This window comes from Sceloporus occidentalis, unplaced genomic scaffold (genome assembly GCF_023333645.1).
Source record: "Sceloporus occidentalis isolate IW3139 unplaced genomic scaffold, rSceOcc1.0.p SCAF_3, whole genome shotgun sequence".
NCBI classification, from domain to species: domain Eukaryota; kingdom Metazoa; phylum Chordata; class Lepidosauria; order Squamata; family Phrynosomatidae; genus Sceloporus; species Sceloporus occidentalis.
The window spans coordinates 186,777,290-186,797,761 of record NW_028316983.1 but is presented as its reverse complement, the minus strand read 5'-3'; the positions used below and the strand labels follow the sequence as shown (position 1 = coordinate 186,797,761).

The 20,472-nt window shown below is 38.6% G+C and overlaps 1 protein-coding gene across 3 annotated transcripts in view; it reads left to right on the top strand.

Annotated features, from left to right (window-relative positions):
* The window catches only part of SMCHD1 (structural maintenance of chromosomes flexible hinge domain containing 1), a 137,926-nt gene that overhangs the window by 14,134 nt on the left and 103,320 nt on the right, over window positions 1-20,472 (top strand). For all 3 annotated transcript variants that reach the window (XM_089517128.1, XM_089517129.1, XM_089517130.1), the window contains 11 exons: window positions 226-308; window positions 405-535; window positions 2,056-2,182; window positions 5,430-5,549; window positions 6,010-6,176; window positions 9,681-9,774; window positions 10,719-10,929; window positions 11,620-11,758; window positions 11,846-12,029; window positions 15,811-16,008; window positions 19,558-19,671. In XM_089517128.1, coding sequence (XP_089373254.1) covers window positions 226-308; window positions 405-535; window positions 2,056-2,182; window positions 5,430-5,549; window positions 6,010-6,176; window positions 9,681-9,774; window positions 10,719-10,929; window positions 11,620-11,758; window positions 11,846-12,029; window positions 15,811-16,008; window positions 19,558-19,671 — 1,568 coding nt within the window. The remainder of the gene's footprint in view (window positions 1-225; window positions 309-404; window positions 536-2,055; window positions 2,183-5,429; window positions 5,550-6,009; window positions 6,177-9,680; window positions 9,775-10,718; window positions 10,930-11,619; window positions 11,759-11,845; window positions 12,030-15,810; window positions 16,009-19,557; window positions 19,672-20,472) is intronic.

Sequence of the window (20,472 nt, the reverse complement as noted above, 5' to 3'; positions counted from 1 at the left end):
AGTTGAACACTGACATAATTTTGAATTTTCCCTCATTACTGGTAACATAGTCATGTGACAGCACCTGGAAAATTTGACCTCTTGCTCATTTGGAAAAGATCCATAAATACAAGAGCCTCACTTGAATGGGAATACTCTGTAGCTTGTTGTGCCTTTCAAATGCATATTTGATTATATAACTTTTGTAAATGATAATTCTTAGAAACTTACTTTCTTTTTATTTAGCATTTGCTCTTGCAGAATTAATTGATAACTCACTGTCAGCTACTTCTCAAAATTCCGGTGTCCGGAGCATACAGTTAAAGCTGGTAAGACTCTTAAGGCTTGATGTTTAATGTCTAATATTTTGTAGGTTTAATTTATTGTAGTAACGTCATACATTTTTTCTTCCTTTTTCACAATAGTTGTTCGATGATACCCAGGGAAAGCCAGCTATTGCTGTGGTTGATAATGGAAGAGGCATGACTTCTAAACAACTTAATAACTGGGCTGTGTATCGATTGTCAAAGTTTACACGACAAGGTGATATGGAAAGGTTAGGATGTTCTACCTTCAGTAACATTGAAACCTAATATTGGTTAATTTGCCCTGTGTTTAAAATTTGCTGTCTGAAGTCTTCATTATCATAACATAATGTATTTCATGTAGTTCTGACTCCTACTTCTAGAGTAGAGCTAAGAAAGCTTGTAGAAGCACAATTCCAAAATGTTTCCTGAGAAGTGTGCCCCAGTGGAACTTACTCCTATCTAAGTGTGCAACCTAAATACAGTAAATTAAAAAAAAAACAGAATGGTTGTTCTGGAAAAATCTTTGTACAGGAAAAATCTAAAGGATAGAATGTATGGAATGAAATATATTTGGGTAGTTTAATATTCTTGATGCACAAACACAGTCTCACAAAATTAGATGAAGCCTTATGTAAGTCTTTCTCAGTTTAGGGCATACATTTCAAATAAAGGCCAAGAACTATATTCTTAAAGGTTTATAAATCAAAACAAAAAATAAAAAGCCAAGGTAACTCCTTTTTGATATCTCATAATTTAAGTGTGTCTTATGCTTTATAGCATTTACTCAGTTTGTCAGTTGTTTGAGTTAGCATATAGGGTTCTTTCTGGAAGACTAATTGGTAAATAATGAAATATATAGTTGTTTTTCATTAGTGATTGCATATTTATATACAGCTCACCAATATAGTGTGTGTATGTGTGTGTATAAATACACACATACACATACATATGTAAATATATACATAGAAATACACAGACACACATTCTTGTGTGTGTATGTGTGTGTGTGCATAGTGAGACAGAGAGACAGTGCCCAGTTCATGTCCCCAGATCCATGTGCATTCTTAAGCTCTAGGTGTTGTTGCAAAGAAGAGCTTATGCAGGTTTCCAAATAATGATGCAGAGGCAAAGGCTCCTCCTTCTAGAAGCTGAGAGTCTAGAAAGAGCTAGATACCACTGCTGGGCTGAGCAGTGGAGTAAATTCACGCTACACAGTTAAATTGCATTAGCACCACTTTAATGGGCATGGGCTCCATCCTGTGGAATCCTGGGAACTGTAGTTTTGGGAAATACTTAGTTCTCTGCCAGACAGCTCTAGTGCTTTAGTACAGAAGAATACCCTAGAACTCCAGTACAGATTCCAGAATACTATAAAATGACATTTGAAATGACACTTCTATAATTGTGCAGTATGGATATACTCTTAGTGTTGCTAATAACTAGGTTGCCCATCACTACCCCTACCACTCAGCTAGTAATTTGGGCTGAAGGGGAAAGTGGATGGAGTCCCAAAAGCTTTGCAAACCATACTAGGAATATCTCAAGGCTGTCAGTCTCCTGTGTCTGCTCTAGTAGATAGCATGAAACATCTTTGGACATTCTATAAATATAAAGTGGATCTGAGTGATGTGTTTATTATAATTACTTTATATGCTTTGAATAGATACTGTCACAAATAGGAAACTTTTATTTTCTTTGTTAATGTTTGTTTATTTATTTTTGCTAACCACTATATATTGAATGTTTACTGATATTTCTTTTTATCCAGTTTTGACATTAGTGATCATTCAGGATATGTACGTCCTCCAATTGTACCTCGCAGTTTAAACAGTGATATATCATATTTTGGGGTTGGTGGTAAACAAGCTGTGTTTTTTATTGGACAATCTGCCAGAGTAAGTAAAATTGGATATTTGTTTTAGACATTTTGTATATTATGTTCAATTAACTTAAAACAGCAACAGGGCTAGGCATATTTCTGCTCTTGTGCACTGCACACAGAGCATCTTTGGAAAACAAGCCTTGTGTGTGTGTGTATTTGTGTTAACTGTTACTGTTATGTTGTCAGCCACTTTGGCTTCCATATGGGAGAAAAGTCAGCTAGAAATAAATGAAGTAAATTATAAACAGGCATTATTTATAATTCGTAACCACAGGAATTAAACAGAAAGCACTTTGAATCGAAGTGTATATTTGGATGAGGCAAATATCTGTTTTGGATTTTTACTTTGTTACTGTGTTTTAACTGCCCGGGAGTCATTACTATACCAGTTTTTTATTTTATTTTTTAAAATAAATTTTTAAAAAACTTAAAAAACAATATACAATACAAAAATAATATACAAAACATATAGTCAACCTACAAAGACTTACAAAACAAATAGAAACATACAAAACACTTAACATCTCATAAGAAATCTTAAAAATATAACTTCTCTTTCCTACCATTTCCACCTCTATAAGAATCTCTATACCTCAAATTAAGATAAACAAATACACTTTAGAACAATTACTGGACTTCCTAGTCTTGGGTTTCTTATACAAAATCAATAATATATATATGCTTTCTTGACATTTTCCTTCATATGCATGATTATTCCATCATCTCTCAATTTAATAACAACAGAAACCAAAGGATCACTCTAGCCCCAAATAATAGCTTAAGTTTTTACATTCTTTTAAATACTTAATAAATGTATCCCAATCTTTCCAAACACTTTCCATTGTTTTCACTTGTAGTAATTTAGTTAATTTGTCAGCCTCCATGAATTCATAAAGTTTAATAAACCATTCATCCATTGTTGGGCAGTTCTCCTTCCATTTTGCTGCAAATAACATTTTTGCTGCCGAAACCCTATATAATATTAGTGTTTCATGTAGCTTCTTTATACTGTTGTCTAACACTATGTTTTGGATTTTTACTTTGTTACTGTGTTTTAATTGCCGGAAAGTCATTACTATACCAGTTTTAACTAGAAGATTTGTACAGTGGGTCCTCTTTATCCACAGACTTGCCATCCACGGATTTGAGCATCCGTGGATGGCAAGCACTGCCATTGGGGACAAAAGTACCTCGCCTCTCCCTTTACTCCCTCTACCCTCCTCCTTCCCTCCTTCCTCCCCCTCTCCCCTCTTCCTCACCTTCTTCCTAGCACCTGGGACGGAGCCTCTGGCGCTGGCACCCTCCAGCCAAGCCCCGGAGCCCTGTTGGCCAGAGGGTGCCAGGGATGGGGCTTGAGTTTTGGAGCCCAGAGGCTCCATCCCAGGTGCTAGGCCTGGGGACAGGGCTCCAAGACTCAAGCCCTGGCCCTGACTGGCTGGGTGGCAGACTCCACCCCCAAAGTCAAGCTGAGATGGGGGGGGGGGAGAGGTGAAGGAAGGAGGGAGTGGAGACTCCAGTCCCATTCTGCCTAATGGTAGTGCAGCCACATGGCTCCTCCCCTCCCGTGGATACCGAGGGCCCACTGTATAGAGAGGACGAAGAGCAATATCAAGTACATTTTTATATCTCTTATTAGTGCACTTAAGCACTTCCTAAGCAGTTTGCACTGTGTAAGATAATTGTCCCCAACAAGCTGAGTACTCATTTTAGTAACCTACAGAAAGATGCAAGGCTGAGTGGAGCCTGGAGCCCTGCCTGGGATTGAACTCCCAGCCTTGTCGCTGTGAATGGCTGCAGTACTGGCACTTAACTACTGCATCACCAGGGCTCCTTAAAGACTGTGCAGTTTTTCTGCTGACCATAGAAACACATAGTAAACTACTGCACCTCCTTATGAATGCTAGCAAAATTTTCAAAGGATGTTCAGGCAAACAGCCTGTTGATCTCACAATCACAGAAATGCAGACCTCACGTAGAATTTCATCCATTTATAACACAGAATAGAAATACACATAATAAACTAATTCATGAACCTATAACTGGTCTTGTGGGTACACATATTAAAGTCATTCTACACTACTCTATGGATGATGGCAAAAATTTCTAAATAAATTATGAAAATAATCTATAAATGTTGTCAAAAAATGATAACCACTCCCAAGAATGTGTGGAGATTTTTCAGTAAAATAAATTTCACTCATGGACATGTCAGTTTTCAGTGATGCACAAGCTCACCATCAGGCCCTAATACAGTCTGAAAGCATTTTTCAAGGCAGTACTTTCCATTGTCATTATGTCTCAAGAGAGTTGACCGCTTAATTGTGTGGTAAGAGCTAGGACTGGGGAGTTGGTTGGTTGCTGGACCAACTGCAGGAAGAAGTTAGTAATTGAGGTCGAGCAAGTAGAGACTAACAACCTCATACTTGAGTATTAAATGGGGTGGAATTATTCCATTGTGTGGTAGAATTTTAGTCACTGTACCACTATAAGTAGCAGTTAAAAAGCATTATTATCAATTATTAGCATGCTAGTGTATCAAATATAGAAGTAACAACTGATACACTGAAGTTCATGTGGTAATGCTTGTTTTAAAATCTATGCTTGTTGTAAGATCTTTGTTCTGCTCTATGTCTAGATATACTTATCTAAACTAGCAGTATGATGGTAGCAAAGATTGAAAGTGGCTTAGTAGTGGGGAAGTGATTAAAGTAAAAATGATCTCTCATATTGTGGTAGCAACAGATGGAGCACTAAAGAGTTTTGTCTAGAGTCTAAACTGCTATTATCCTGCTGTTTTTACAGAATAGAGTCTAGACTGTAACAACAGCAGGGTCATTTAAGGCTTATCCATGAGAAGTCCCATGACAAGTTAGTCTGTGAGTTGTCCTAACCATACTGTGGCTCTCTGCCACATCTTTTTCAGTCAGCAATAGTGCTAGTCCACTTCCTTCTTCACATGTTGAGTGAATATGCTTAGATGGTAACTGCATAGAGCTAATTAGTGAGAATATTCTGCATGCTATTACCTAAGTTGCTGGCAGGAGAAGCTAGTCCTTGTCTTGCACTATTAATACACCACAAAATATTGTACTGGTGTGATTGCTACATTAGAGTAAATATAAAGCGATGTTCATACTTGATTTCTGTGTAATTTGGGTAGATGTGATTCCCAGTATCTTGCTCTGTGTGCACTACTGTAATTGTACCTAGCATAAATATGAGCTGGTTCTGATGCATTAACTTTTTGACATACTGAACAGATGATCAGCAAACCTGCAGGTTCTCAGGATGTTCATGAGCTTGTTCTTTCTAAAGAAGATTTTGAAAAGAAAGAGAAAAACAAAGAATCTGTGTACAGTGGCTACATTAGAAACAGAAAGGTATAGTAATTAAATGTGTTTTTAATTTGGTGTGGTCTGAGTTTTTGGTTTGTGTTTTATGGTGCCATTGATTGTACAGTTTGGTTTTATCCTGCATTTTAGTTCTTTTTATATTAGCTTGTTGTAAACCATCCAGAGACCCTCAGGTTATGGGGCATTAGAGAAATGTTGTAAATAGTATGTAATAATTTGTTTGGTGATATTAAAACAATTGAAATATTCATCTTGCTGCATAGAAGTAGCTATTAAGTCTGAGCCATTCTCAGTGTTTTAATTGTAATAACTAGTTTTTCTTTTCAGATAAGTAGGCAGGAAAGTCAAATTCAAGAGTAAATTTTGCCCAAATTTGTTAAATCCCATTAGGTTCCACGTCCCTGTTATTATATTCTTTGCTGACTGAAATTAACTAGTAGTATTTCTTATCAGATGATTTCACTTTATTTTTAAATATTTCTCGTAGCCACGTGACTCTTCTCATATTGTTAACGATGATGAACGATTTCTGCACAATCTTATCATGGAAGAAAAAGACAAAACAGGTTTCACTGCAGTGGTTATTACTGGTGTACAGCCAGAACATGTGCACTACTTAAAAAATAATTTTCATCTTTGGATGAGACAGCTGACGTGAGTTGATCATTATTTTTCCCCCCTGAAAGGCTGTTGATTTACAGATTATAAAGAAAGAACTTTATAGATGTTGAGTCTCCCTTATCCAGTATTCAAAAATACTCCAAAATCAAGGATTGTCCACACGGATAGCTGAGATAGTGACACCTTGGCTTTCTTATGGTTCAATGGATACAAACTTGGTTTCATGCACAAAATTATTAAAAATATGGTATAAAATTACCTTCAGGCTATGTGTATAAGATGTATATGAAACATAAGGCTGGTCCAGACAGCTCTAAATGGGTGGCTTGACGCAGTCCCTTTGAGCGCCAGATCTGGGCCACAGCAACCGCACAGTATGGCCCTGACCCAGCATTTTTCTGGCCCAAAAAGAAGTAGTAAAAAGCAGCTACTTTTTGGGGTGGAAAAAAAGCTGTCCTTTCTGCTTAGGCAACACCTTTTTTGGTGCTCCTGTGGCGTGCAGTGTATAAAAGCCACACTGCTGGAGCACTGTAATGCTGCCTGTTTTTGATGGGGCAGGCAGCGTGACGCCAGCTTGGGGGCAGCATTGAGGCATGCATCATCTAAATATCATGCCCCCACGCCACCCCCAAGCTGGCGTTATCATGCTGGTCTGGTTTGCCCAACAGATGAATGTTGTGTTTACAATTGAGACCCATCTCCAAGATACCTCATTAAATATATTCAATTATTCCAAAATCCAAAAATATTCCAAAATCTAAAACACTTCTGGTCCCAAGCATTTCAGATAAAGGGGACTCAACCTGTCACAAATAATTCCTCAAGAACATACAAGTTGCATATTACATTAGAAACTAGAAGATATTACATTAGAAGATTAGAAACTAGAAGAAAAATATGCATGTACATCCTTTCAACCACTGTTTTTGTAATTTGGGAGAAGTGAACTAGTAGGCTGCCCAAACACATGTGTGCATTATTTTTCTATAAGGGGGTATGTAGTAAGCTCTTTCCTGTTATATCAGGTTCTTCCAGTCTTTCTTGGTTCTTCTTCGTGGTCTCTGTGACTCTACAAATGGACTATCTGTGCTTGCACAGTGCATCATTCAAAACCTTCTGGAATATTTATGTATGCATTTTTACTGTAGCCCTGCCAATTTCCTGTACACCTAATGGACACACTTCCCACCTAACACCTTAGTTCCTTTTTGTCTGCCATAGCAGCAGTATCAGTTAGGTGCCTTCTAAGCTACATTCTTTTCCTCTGTCTAATTTTGCTTCTGACTTGAATTGTTTTAACGGATTTACAGATATTCTATTGCATTTGTGTTCATTGCTTGATCAGACTGTCTTATTGGATTTGACCAGGCTTGTAACTACTTTCTTTGTTGTCCTTTCTGCGGATGGAACTCCTGCTTATCAAAGCTTTGGCCAGTGTATGGCTTCTTCCACATTTTTTAAATGCTGCCCCTCCTGCAGAGGCAAAATATTCCAAAAAGACTGTCACTTGGAATGTCTTCTTTGTCTTGGGAAGGGCTGTAATATTGGTGCCTACTCTAATTCCAAGGCCTTTACAAGAATTTGAGATTAAAAGCACTCCTGTGGGAGAAAGCACTCAAGGCTGTTGCCTCTGTCACCTCAGTTTCATAAATCATCTCAAGTTCCATCTTTACCATAAGCCTCAGTCCCCTCAGTACAGGCAGCTTTGAAGTGTTCTCTAATGGAGACATCCACCAACTTCTCTAAATATCATACTAAAGCAAGTCCTACCCCTGAACTGGCAGCTCTACCAACAGTTATGATGATACCCAGTCATTCTCTTGAGACCATCACAGAGTCTGTTTCCACTCATATCGGTCAGACCCATGTTCCACCAACACCAGGAAAGTCTTTGAACTGGGAGGAGATACTAGTTCAGACCAACAACCTTGTGATCAAAGAAGCATTTAAGAAAAAGAAAAAAACGGAGAGAGGTAGAACAGTTTCAACATGCTTACCTGATACAGAAAGATCAACCACTGTTACCTGAGACCGAGGTTCAAACATTGGCTCCTGTTGTCATTCAGTCCTCTTCATCTGACCAGAGGACACAGTCCTGTGGTGAATTCACCTGTTCCATCTCCAGAACCTATGCTTGTTGGTACAACTTCAGGTGGAGAAATCATGGATTCATCACTACATGCTTCGGAGTCAACCCATCCTCCAAATATCAACTGTCCATCAATGATATCAGATCAACCAGTGATCCCACATAAGTCTGTTCTGCCAGTTTCACCTATGCCAAAATCAGAGATGGAACAGCAATTGCGTCAAAATAGAGTGGGTGATCAATCTCAAAAATAGGAAAGAAATTTCCTCCTCATCTTCAGCTTCTTTGCCCAACAACCAGTCATGCAGCATCATTCTCTGACGCCTCAGTAACCATGAGGAATCTGGATAGCAGATCTAGTGAAGAGGGCATCCTACCAGATATGTTGGGATGGACAGCAGTATCCTATCACAGGTGGAAGCTACACCCAGGGGTTTTCTGCAGTGTCATTACAGAATGGGGCACACTGTGGACTTGTTCACAAGCAATGTAGTATCTGCTCCAGAGCCCTCAGGGAATGGAGAGCTCTAGGTGATGCATTCCTTTTTAGTTGGAGGGGACCCTTTTATCCATTTCCCCTCATCACGAGGGTCATTGCCAAGATTTGTCAGGACAAGGACAAGTGCATTCTTAAGGTTGCTTAAGTGTAACTGTAGTCTTTTGATTAGTCATCTGTGAACTAACACAATGGCCCATCCCACCCCCTCATTTTGTCCTGTCTTCTCCTTAGATCCTTGGCTACTGCTTCAGCATCCCTGGAACTGAGGTATTAGGTGGGAAGCACGCCCATTAGGTATACAAGGAGTGGCCAGAGCTACCACCAAAATGCTTATGTACTATTCTAGAAGGTTCTGAATAATGCATGCATAGATAATGCATTTGTGTAAGTTCACAGATGACTACTTGAACCATAGTTACAGGCAAGCAACCTGTCCTTATGCAAATTCTCTCGCTGATACTGGATGTAAATAAAAATATGTTAAAAAAATCAACATAAGGATTGGAGGCGTTATCTAGTTACAACCACAAACTTGTTTCATGCAAGTTGTATTACCTGTAGTTTCATGGAAGTATATATTATTGTAGCCTAAATACCATGAAGACACCAGAAACTGCCTGATCTCGGGAGCTAAGGCATGGTTAATACTTGGATGAGGGACTCCCAAGGAATACCAGTATTGCAGATATATTTCAGAGGTGGACACTATCAAAACACCTCTGAGTAGTCCTTACTTAAAAACTATCCATTTCATTGGGTTGCCATACATCAACAGGTGACTTGCACATACACAGATATATTATTGCAAAATACACTTAGCCCTGCTTTTACGCTTCCAGATTCTAGTTATGTCATGTCAGTTTTTTACTTTAAACTACTTGTTTGCTTGAATGTTATGGTGTGCATGTCTATATTTTTTAATCTATACTAATCAAACTTAATATTTCAGACACATATATCATTACTATATCTATGGTCCTAAAGGAAATGAAACTAATTTGCCAAAGAAAGAGGGAAGACCTTTCAACAATATTGATATTGAGGTAAGAGCAGGATGAGCGCCATTACAAATGAATGTGTTGGATTGGAAATATAAACTCACAAATGATGTTCTCCTTGAAGAACTAGAATTTTCACTTCTTCCTCCATGCTTCACCACTTAGCACTCTCCCTGCCCATAAACCAGTCTTTAGGGGCATGGAAGCCTCAAGAATAATGTATATTTAAATTATAAGGGTGTTTCCCCCCCTCTTTTATAAAGCTGTTCTCTTTTGTACTTTTATTTAATGGAAATGATATCAATAGGGCTAAATAAATGTGCAATATGGTTCGATTGATAGCTTGCCAAGGTTGGCGGTGTCGCTTGGGGGAAATTAGACTTTCCTTGAATTAGCAAATATGTCTTTCTGCTAACTAAAGCAACTTCTGGCTCCAGCCCATTGAATATTAATATACAAAATGATAAAGTATTTTATCATGCTATTCTGAAGTATGGTTACAATACATACAGTTGTCCCTCCACATGTGTGGTTTTGGTTTTTGCAGATTTGATTAATTTGTTTCTAGGAATCTCTAGGTCCTCCAGCACAACTCTGCCAGACGTTGGCCATAGACTCACACTGGAGGACCTAGAGATTTCTAGAGAAAACACTTCTCTACACATTTGTAGGTCTTTCAGTGCGATTCTGTGGTCAATTTCTGCTGAATGTTGCCCATAGAGTTGTGCTGGAGGATCTAGAGCTTCTTAAATATATTTCTCTTAGTTTTAAAAAAGTTTTTTTCAATTTTCAGTTTCCCCACTTTCACAGGGGTCCTGTCCCCCCCCCCCCCAGCCCCTGTGAATGTGGAGCGCCCACTATGTAAGTGAATTCTCAAAAAATAATGGTAATATTTAAGAGAGGGTACTGATGTTTCATTGTAGTCTGTTGATAAATATAGCAAGAAAAATGCATATACAGGTGAAGCAAATAATGTCTTTTTCTTTTAGATTTCAATATTTGAAAAAGGGAAAACACCCAAGATTATGAATCTTAGAGAAATCAAAGATGATATGCAGACCTTATATATAAACACAGCAGCGGATAGTTTTGAGTTCAAGGCTCATGTTGAAGGAGATGGTATAGTAGAGGGAATTATACGTTATCATCCTTTCTTGTATGATAAAGAAACCTACCCTGAAGATCCTTGCTTTCCTTCAAGTAAGTTGGGGGACATTTTTATTGCCTCTTGTTGATATTTAAATAATGAAGACTAAATTTGATAAACTGATGTTTCCAAACCTTTCTAGGTTTTATAGTGAATAGTATTACGGTTACAGAACATATTTTAAGGATAAAGCAGACTTTTTCAAATAGTGCCAATTCATTTTATTTCATTTTGATGTTATTTATTAACTTATACTCTACCTTTCTCCCAATATGAAATCCAAGACTGTTCGCAGCATAAATAATTCTTAACATACTGATGTTCATTTTTTGATCATTGGTTTCTTAGCATATGAAATAGCAGTGCTTTTGTTGTTGTTATAAAACAAGATCATTTTTCTCTTCTGTCATGAATCATGTATATTTAAACCAATGTGCACATTGTGAGGGTATCTCCCCCCCCCCCCCCCAAGTTTTAGAGAATGACATGCTGTAGTTTCTGGCTATGCCTTTGGTTACCTTATTGCTGAACCTCTCAGCAATAATGCTACTGTCAGCATAGCCTCTTGCTTCACAAGAGCATGCAGTCCCACAGCCATGGAGAAGTAGTGCCATGGTGGGCCAGTAACAACTACTGATAGGCATAATTCTAAATAAATTGTATGTCTTTTGAGGGGGTTTAGTTTGAAGAACAGTTTTCTTTGTTGGTATTCCTTCAAAATTTAAAACTCAATTTTTATATAGGAGTAAAAGATGATGATGAAGAAGAAGATGAAGATGATGAAGCAGAATGTTTTGCAGTAGAAAAGAGAGCCAGAGGCAAAAGACCTATTTTTGAATGTTTTTGGAATGGAAGACTAATACCATATACAACTGTGGAAGAGTAAGAATATGTCAGTGCTATATGTAATTCGTATGCTTTTAAAAATTTATTTTTAGAAGTTTCTAAACATTATTTTTCTCCCTCAAGATTTGAGTGGTGTGCTCTTCCCAAGAAGAGGGGGCTTACCCCCATTGAATGTTACAAGAGAATTTCTGGTGTATTATTTACAAATGACAAATTTCAAGTCAGCACCAACAAATTGACTTTCATGGATTTGGAGTTAAAGTTAAAAGACAAAAATACACTTTTTACAAGAATTGTCAATGGACAGGTAATATTTATTTATTAGCTTGCTAAAACTGCTCTGGCACATTTAGAAAATATATATAAAAAGAATTAGATGTTGCTTGTTTTTTAAAAATGGCATATTTCTTGAAGATTATGTCTTTATTGTATCAGGACTTATTTGCTATTTAAGGGTGTCTGTATGACTAAGCAAAAGGGGTTATCCGCGCTTGCACAATCCATTGTTCAGAACTTTCTACAGGGATAGTTGCTCCGCCACAATGACAAGCTAGCAATTCACAGATTCAGCCACCCGTGAATTACCATACCCCATATCATTTAATGGCAGAGCATGCAAGAAAATTTGCACATGTTGCGACCCATTGAATAATATGGGCCAAGATTGTCCATGTTTTTCTATCCACAGCCCCTCCCTCCCCTGAAACTGAGCCCCCATGGATGGAAAGAGTCCATTTATTATTTATTATATAAGCATTTTGGTTGTAATCCCACTCCACCTCTCTAGGCACCAAAGCAGTACCCTTCCCGCTTAAATGCTCAGTTCATTTTCATCCCCTGCATCAGCAGTATTAGAAAAATTGTTGAGATCTATTTTCTAGTTACTTTTGGTTTTTATTGTTTTTTGACTTCCCTGTAACAGTTTACAAATTAGCTTGGTGGATTTTTCTGTTATTCTCCAGCTCTTTTTTCAGTGACTCTTCAGTTTATTCTAGTAGTTCCCAAACTTTAGTTCTCTGGACATTTTGGACTTCAGCTCCCAGAATTTCTGACTACTGGCCAAGCTGACCCAGGCTTGTGGGGGCTGAAGTACAAAACACCTGGAGGAACAAAGTCTGGGAGCCACTGGTTTAGCCCATTAGTTTTGTTTTGGCCATTCTTCTTTCGGACTGACTTAGGTCCTCATGGAACTCCTTTAAGAAGTGCACCATATGTGGTGCTAAGATTTCTGAATGGAATAAGCATGCAAAATGCCTTTTGTGTTTTGATGAAAGTCATAATGTAGGAGCTTGCATCTACCTGCTAAAACTGGGATTCTAGACTGAAGGCCTTGCTTTATGAACACAAGGAGAGCAAACGCCACATCCATGCTCTCGAGATGTTGGCAAGGGAGAAAGCATTTCAAACTTTTGAGACACTCCTGTGAGGCAGGGTGGTTCTGGTTGTTATCAACAACAATACACTAATGTATTATTTGAACAAACAAAGTGAACTATGGAACTGGAACACAACAGAGGCATCTCAATTTCTGCAATTCAGCTTCCTGGAGAAGAACATATTAACAGATGCTCCAAGTAGAACATCACATGTACTATGAATGGATGCTCCATCAAAGGCTTTCCAACTAGTCCTATGAGAGTGGAGTACAATGGAGGTACATCTTTTTGCCTCTTCCAAGCACAACCAGTGTAAGATGTTTTGCTCCAGGACTCATTGGAGGAAGTCATACAGCGATGCCTTCCTGTTTCACTGGGGAGTTCCCGTTGTCTGCATTTTCCCTTCTTTCCCCCTAATCCAGTGATGACTGGATATCAAAGATCTAGAGAAACAAGGCATGCTCACTGTGGTGGACCAAGCTATTGTGGTTCACACTTCTTCTCCATCTGTCTTGAGACAACCATCTCAGTGTTCTGTACCAACCTGACCTCCACACCATCCACAATGGACACATGAGATGTGAACGCTTGGAAGGTATTCCCATAACATCTCTATATGAAGCAATTAAACAGATCAATATTGCAGATTAGTAGTGCAGCACATTATTTGAACATTCTTACAGTTGTGGAAAAAAGTTCCTGTCCTTTTTGTCATCTCAGTGGCAGGCTCAACATTCCTTCTTTCTCTTTATGATAGAGGGCTTTCCCTCTCTTCTGTGAAGTTTTACCTATATGCCACTTTAGCCAACTTTCAGCTGATCAGGAAGTTCTTTGGTGAAGAAATTCCTTAAGATTACAGGAATCTCCATCCTCCAATATCAGAACTCACTTTCCAATGCAGTTTTCAACTAGTGCAGCTTTTGAACTATTGCAGCTTTGCAGGAAGCCCTCTGAACCCGTGGTATCTTGTGATAATCTACTTACCTGGAAGACAGCTTTCTTGGTAGCCATTACATTTGCAAGACAGCAGGAGACTTTTATGGCCTCAGAATGGATCAAGACTCCTTACGTTTTCATCAGGAAAAGGTCATCTTCAGAGCAGACTTCTCTTCCTTACCTAAGGTGGTGCCATTATTTCACATCAACCTGGACACTGTATTGCCTGCTTTGATGCAGAACACTGCTACAGACTTAGAACAGACTGTTATTTGCCTGGACATCAGAAAGGGCTTAGTCGTCTCTGTGGATAGGACTGCCAAGTTCCACAACTCTGAGACTATTTTTAAGAAACTCAGGCCTTTTACAGACTGCCAAAATAAAGCTGCTTCGGGTCTCTTTGGAGGTATGCTTTTTAAATTATGCCTGGGTCCTAAGAGTCCGGAGGTTGCGCCAAAGCCACACTCCATTCCTAAGCACTGGAGTGCAGCTTTGGTGCAGCTTCCAGATTCTTAGGATGCATGCATCATTTAAACAGCATACCTCCAAAGAGACCCGAAGCAGCTTTATTTTGGCAGTCTGTAACAGGCCTCAGACTGCCTATTCGAGTCAGCACTTTTTGAAATTAGTGGTTTCCACCATTCACTTGGCTTATAAACTGGCCAAGAAGGATCCTCCGGTTCATGGCCATTCTGCTAGGGCTATGGCTGCATCATCTGTTTTTTTGTACGGTGTACCTCTGGAGGACTTGTGCAGAGCAGCTACAGGGTCACAGCCTTTGACCTTCATCTCTCAGTATAGACTGCATGCAAGCTCAAAAGCTGATGGCATTTTTGAGAGAGCTGTGTTGTTTTTCTATGTGACATAACACCCAGGAGTCTATACCATTCTTTTGGGCCATGACACTGCAGCCTCCTATGGTTAATAGCATGTTAGGCCCTATGCAGGCTGGTCATTAAGGCCTGGGGGCAGATTTTGGGTGGGGCATCCACATGCCGCATGCCCCAGGGTGCTGTGATGCTGTGTGCCGCTCCAGATAGTATGTGGCATCACAGCACTCCTCTGGCACTGCGTCCACATGACGCAGCGCCAAAGGAGCCTTAAAGTCCCAACTATCACTCCCTGGAAAGGCCAAATCGGCCACAGCATGTGGTTGCCAGGGCCCTGATCCGGCGCAGCTGAAGACGACTGCAGGCCACCCTTTAGTGTGAGTCAGAGACCACAAAGAAGGAAACGTGGCATGCATAATTTTTTTAAGTAGTCATTTATAAACTCAGACAACCCTGCCCATCCTCCTCTCGTCTTCTCCTGCCTCCCTTTGGATCCTTGAATGCTGGTGTTCAGTGTCCATGGAACTGAAGGGTGTACTTGGGACGTGCGCTGCTAAGGTGCCTAAAAGGTGGGCAGAGTTACTGTCAAAAAGCTAATGTAATAACTGTAGAAGATTCTGAATAATGCACTGCACAAATGCAGATAAACCCATTTGTGTGAGTTCAAAGGTGACCAGCTAAAGATCTACAGTTATGAAGCCTGTCCGTAATTGTTTTGTATTCCTTTCAAGAAAGATCAGATAGACGTAAAATCGTGGTTTATAAGACTAGGACTAAAAAACTGAGTTATCAGTAAATTATTTTTTTATGTTTGTGATTTTAAACTTTTGAAAAAAAGGTAATTTACTTCTGCAATAATGAGAAAAGTTATACAAAAACAAACTTTCAGAAAATATACATGCTGAAGTCTAGTTAATGTGTAATATGTGTACAAAATTCTTCATAGGAGCAAAGAATGAAAATAGACAAAGAATTTGCATTATGGCTCAAGGAATGCCATGAAAAATATGACAAGCAAATAAAATTTACTCTGTTCAGAGAAATAGTTACGCGACCTGAAGTGACTTCCAAAAGAAAGCAGCGTCCCTGGGCTACATACTCAGCGATAGAATGGGACGGAAAAACATATAAAGTTGGACAGCTAGTAAGTTAATAACTTGTTGGAGAAACAGATACATAAAATATGGCTCATTGTACTGATGGTATAGTCAAAAGGGTTAAGATTAATACAGTTAAATTTTATCTTGTTATGTTTGCTACGTGAAGTATTCATGAACTAATAATAAAATGGATCATTATTCTGTATAACATAAAAATTACAAATGATAAACATTTTTATATAATGTATAAATCTAAATTAATATGCCATTAATGTGGTTATGAAACAATGTGCAATCACTCCAAAATATATATTTTTGTCATACTTTCCAACCAAATTATGTGTAAGCTTTCAAGAACTTCAGATATCTGCATGAAACAAGGTGTTCCAAAAAGCAGTAGGGAAGAGGGATTGTAGTTTCAGTGGTGTTCTGAGGTGTAATGAAAAAAGAACTCATTAGGTGTCATGATAGTGTTGGATTTCCCTGAGACCAGCTCCCAAGATCTGCCGGGTATGAGGAAAGCAGTTATGTTTGATTCTTGTTTTGAAAATTTAAAAATTTCTCTGTAAACTTCTAAAAATGTATTGTAAATTTTTCTTCATTATTAATGGAAAAAACAAAAAATATATTACAGTTGGTCCTCCACATTCATGGGTTTCAGATGTGCAGTTTTGAGTATTTGTGAATTTGTAGCTGCTGCTTATAACCTCTTCACCCCTCTCCTTCTCACCCTTCCTTCCTTCCTTCCTTCCTTCCTTCCTTCCTGCCAGCCAGCCAGCCAGCCAAAACCAACACTCTACATTCCCCTTCTTTGCCAGACTTTGCATCCTCTTCATTTCCAAGAACTTCCCTTTGAATCTGATGTTTGCAGCCACCCCTGGGAGGATCCAACTTTTCTCCCATCCTCTGCTTCTGTCCCAGCTAGACAAAAACAACACTGTACCTTCCCTTAGTGGTGATGGCTGCAAATCAGATTCAAAGTCGAAAGACTTTGGAAATGAGGAGAATGCAAAGTCTGTAAAAGTGGGGAAGATATGGTGTTGCTTTTGTCTGGCTAGGAGGGAGGCTGGGGAGGAGAGAAGGTGGGTCCTCTGCAGCAGTGACTGCAGATTGAAAATGGAAGCACTTTGGAAATCTGGAGGAGCCTATGTGTTTCAAGGTTGCAAAGCGAGTTATGGGTGGTGTTCTTGGTGGGAGAGGACTCTTTATAATGCATGTGGGGGAGTGTAATATATACACGTTTTTTCCATTTCCTGAGCATCCTTAGCTCCTAACCCTCGCGAGTGTGGAGGGGCAACTGTATTAGTGCTGGTCACAAACAATTAGCACAAGAATCCTTGGAATAAATAATACCATTCACAGGGTAAGCATGTTATCTGATAAAAGTCTGCTTAGCAGTCTATTACATCTGAAGAAGTAAAATGATGAGAATGTTATAGAATCTTAGAATTGGAAGGGACTTCAAGGCTGTATAGTCCAACCCCTACTGTTGCATGGATCTATAGCTAAAACATCCCTGAAAGGTGGCTGTAGGGGTTTACCACTTAACCCACTGCTTTCCCACCAGGTGTGAGTCTCTGCTACCACCAAATGTGAAAACTTCCACAAATCTCATGGTTACCACCAAGAATGAGGGCTTTCCTTCATCTCCATCTCTGCTACCAATGTAAGGACCTCCTCATGTCCTATTGCTGTGGCCACCAACTGTGGGAGCTTCCTAGATGCCCTCAAAGTATCTATGTGAAATATTATGCAACTTATATCCCCAGAGACACCACCCCTCTTTATTAATTGCTGCCACCAGGGACACCGTGTCTGAATCCAAGCTTTATAATATATAGCATACCCAAAGGCCAAAAGTGTATGAATACAAAACTAATATTTTATTAATGAAAGCTGAACATAACAAAACACTTAAAAGATATCTCTCATTCTTACTTAAAGTGTACTCTTTTCTAACTCACACACTTAAACATCACATGTTTATTCCTAAACCTGACTGAATCTCTTCAGCCCTGAACTTTCACTCACTTAATGCTCCACCTTTTCTCTTGCCTTATCACCTCTAATACATAACCACATTAACTTAATGTATATATTAAATTAAAATTGAATTAAAAAAACATTTTATACTTAAATCCCATGATGTCACAGTTTCTCTCTTAACAGTGAAATTCTCCAAAAGTTAAGTTAGAATTGTCATTCTTTTTCTTATGGAAGAGCAGAAAATAAGTTTGTTTCTTCTTCCACATGGTAGCCCCTCAGATGTTTGAGAAATCTTTCCAGGCTGAACTATAGTACCATGTAGCCCACGTTTTTGAAATATTATTGTGGGTATTTCATCAAAGGTTTTGTCAAAATCAATACACTGCATCCACAGAATTCTGCTGATCTATCAAGCTTATAACTATCATAAAAAGAGATAAGATTAATCTGGACCAGTTTGTTTTTGATAAATCCATACTGATTCTTAGTAATCATAGCTTCTTTTCAAATTGTGTTCAGACTGCCTGTTTATTGAGATATTCTAGAACTTGCTTTGTGCTGACATATGAGTCAGTATTCCCAGGTTTTCTTTGTTTCCTTTTGAAGAAGGGAACAACATTTCCCAGTGTGCAGGAAGTTTCATTTAATTCCAGAACGTTCACAGATCATCAACAGTCTTTGGGCTTACTTTTGCATATTTCTTTAGTATCTGTGAATGCATCTCATCTGACCCTGGAGATGTGCATTGAATTAAAACAGCTGTGTGGTCTTCTGCCATCTCTTTACCTATTTTTAGCTGCAGCCTCTTCACTTGTATCATTTATTCTCCAGGATCAGATGAGATTTTCACCAGAATGAGTACTGTTTTCCTTTGGAAAGAAGACAGATGTATATAAAGTGTTCAGTAGTTACTTTTTCTATCTTTAGCATTTCTCCACCTATTTGATGCAGCAGATCTATTGCTTCCTTGTTCTTGTTCTTCCTCTCTATATAGCCCCCAACAACTTTTTTTGTTATTTTTATATTATTTTAAATAATTTTGTATTATTTTTGTATTGTTTTGTATTATTGAGACTCTCTTGGATGTTTGATCCCATGGCATTGAGTGGTTTGTTCTGTTGAGCTGAAACTGCAGTGTCCTGTTGCTTCTTTCAATCGTGAACCTTACAGATTTATTAATATTTTATTGCTTACAACACTGTTAAGATAACCAGTTTGTTGATAAATGTAGTGTGCCAGAAAGTCATTATCTCAATACTTATTTTTGCTGACAGATCAGAATTTTTTGAATGGATTCTAATTCAGCATTCTCCCAATCAAGAGTTCCATTGAAATTATTTTGTTCCACAGTGGCCACTTTGACATCAGTGATAATGTTCCTGAGAGACTGAAGTGTCCTAATTAGAGATAGAAAGGCTCAGGGGGGGGAAAAACTATGAAAAATTGAGGGGGGGCATTTTTGTCCAGTTTTTATGTTAGACAAATGTTTATGATGATTGCAATTCTAGGCCATATGTTTTTTAATCGGAATGAATTCTTTAAGTCTGCTTCACACTGTGGAAAGCTTTTAAAGATACAGTACAGATGTTTTTGTCTTTATCTCTTAGGTAAAATCAACTAAAACAGTTCCAATATACCATGGAAGTATAAGGAATTTTTTTCTATATGGAAATCATGATGGAGATGTATATGCTCCAGGAGGATTTGTTCAGTTAGCCCTGGTAAGTGAATAGTTACATTTTAAACTGGTTGTGAGGGATTGGTTAGCTATATGACCATACATGAGATCCTGGAGCCCCCTTCTCCATTTTCACCACCCAAGACCACCTAATAAAATGAGGTGTGAGCTGTTCCTTTCACCATGGCCTATGGTGCCCGAAATGTCTGTGGTGGACTACTACTGACTGTTTTGTCAAATTTGGGGGCTTCTTCCAAATCCGTTTGTGTATGACTGGCTTGAAAAAAAGCCTTGTCTGAGCACTAATACTCCAAAAACCCTGAAACAGCAAAATGTCAGTAGCACTCTACTAGTGGAGCTGTTGGTTATTTTGTGAGTGAACCAAAAAAGGTCACGAGTGGGGCATGATTATTCTTAGGAGCAGCATAAAAGCAGCCTTAAGGTCCACAAAGAGCCTCTAGGCCATCCTTTCTCCAACCCTGTTTTAACTCTGTTGAAACCAGTATGGTTTCCATATGCAAGTCTTAGTTTCCAATCTGTAAGTTTTTTTAAAAAAAACATAGTTAAAAATAAGCCCAGTTTGGTCATTCAGTGAATCCTGTGTCATGATTTCAGAGCAAGATAAGTGGCATGTGTCCTCACTGCGCATTTTTGTGGTCCTTGCCACTGAATTAATCAGCAACAGTTTTTTAAAAATTTTTGTTTAAAAGTTGATAAAAGTAACTTCCTAGGAGTGTGATTTTTGACCACAAATTGAACATGAGTCAACAGTGCGATGTGGCAGCTAACAAGACCAATGTGATTTTAGGCTGCATCAATAGAAGTATAGTGTCTAGATCAAGGG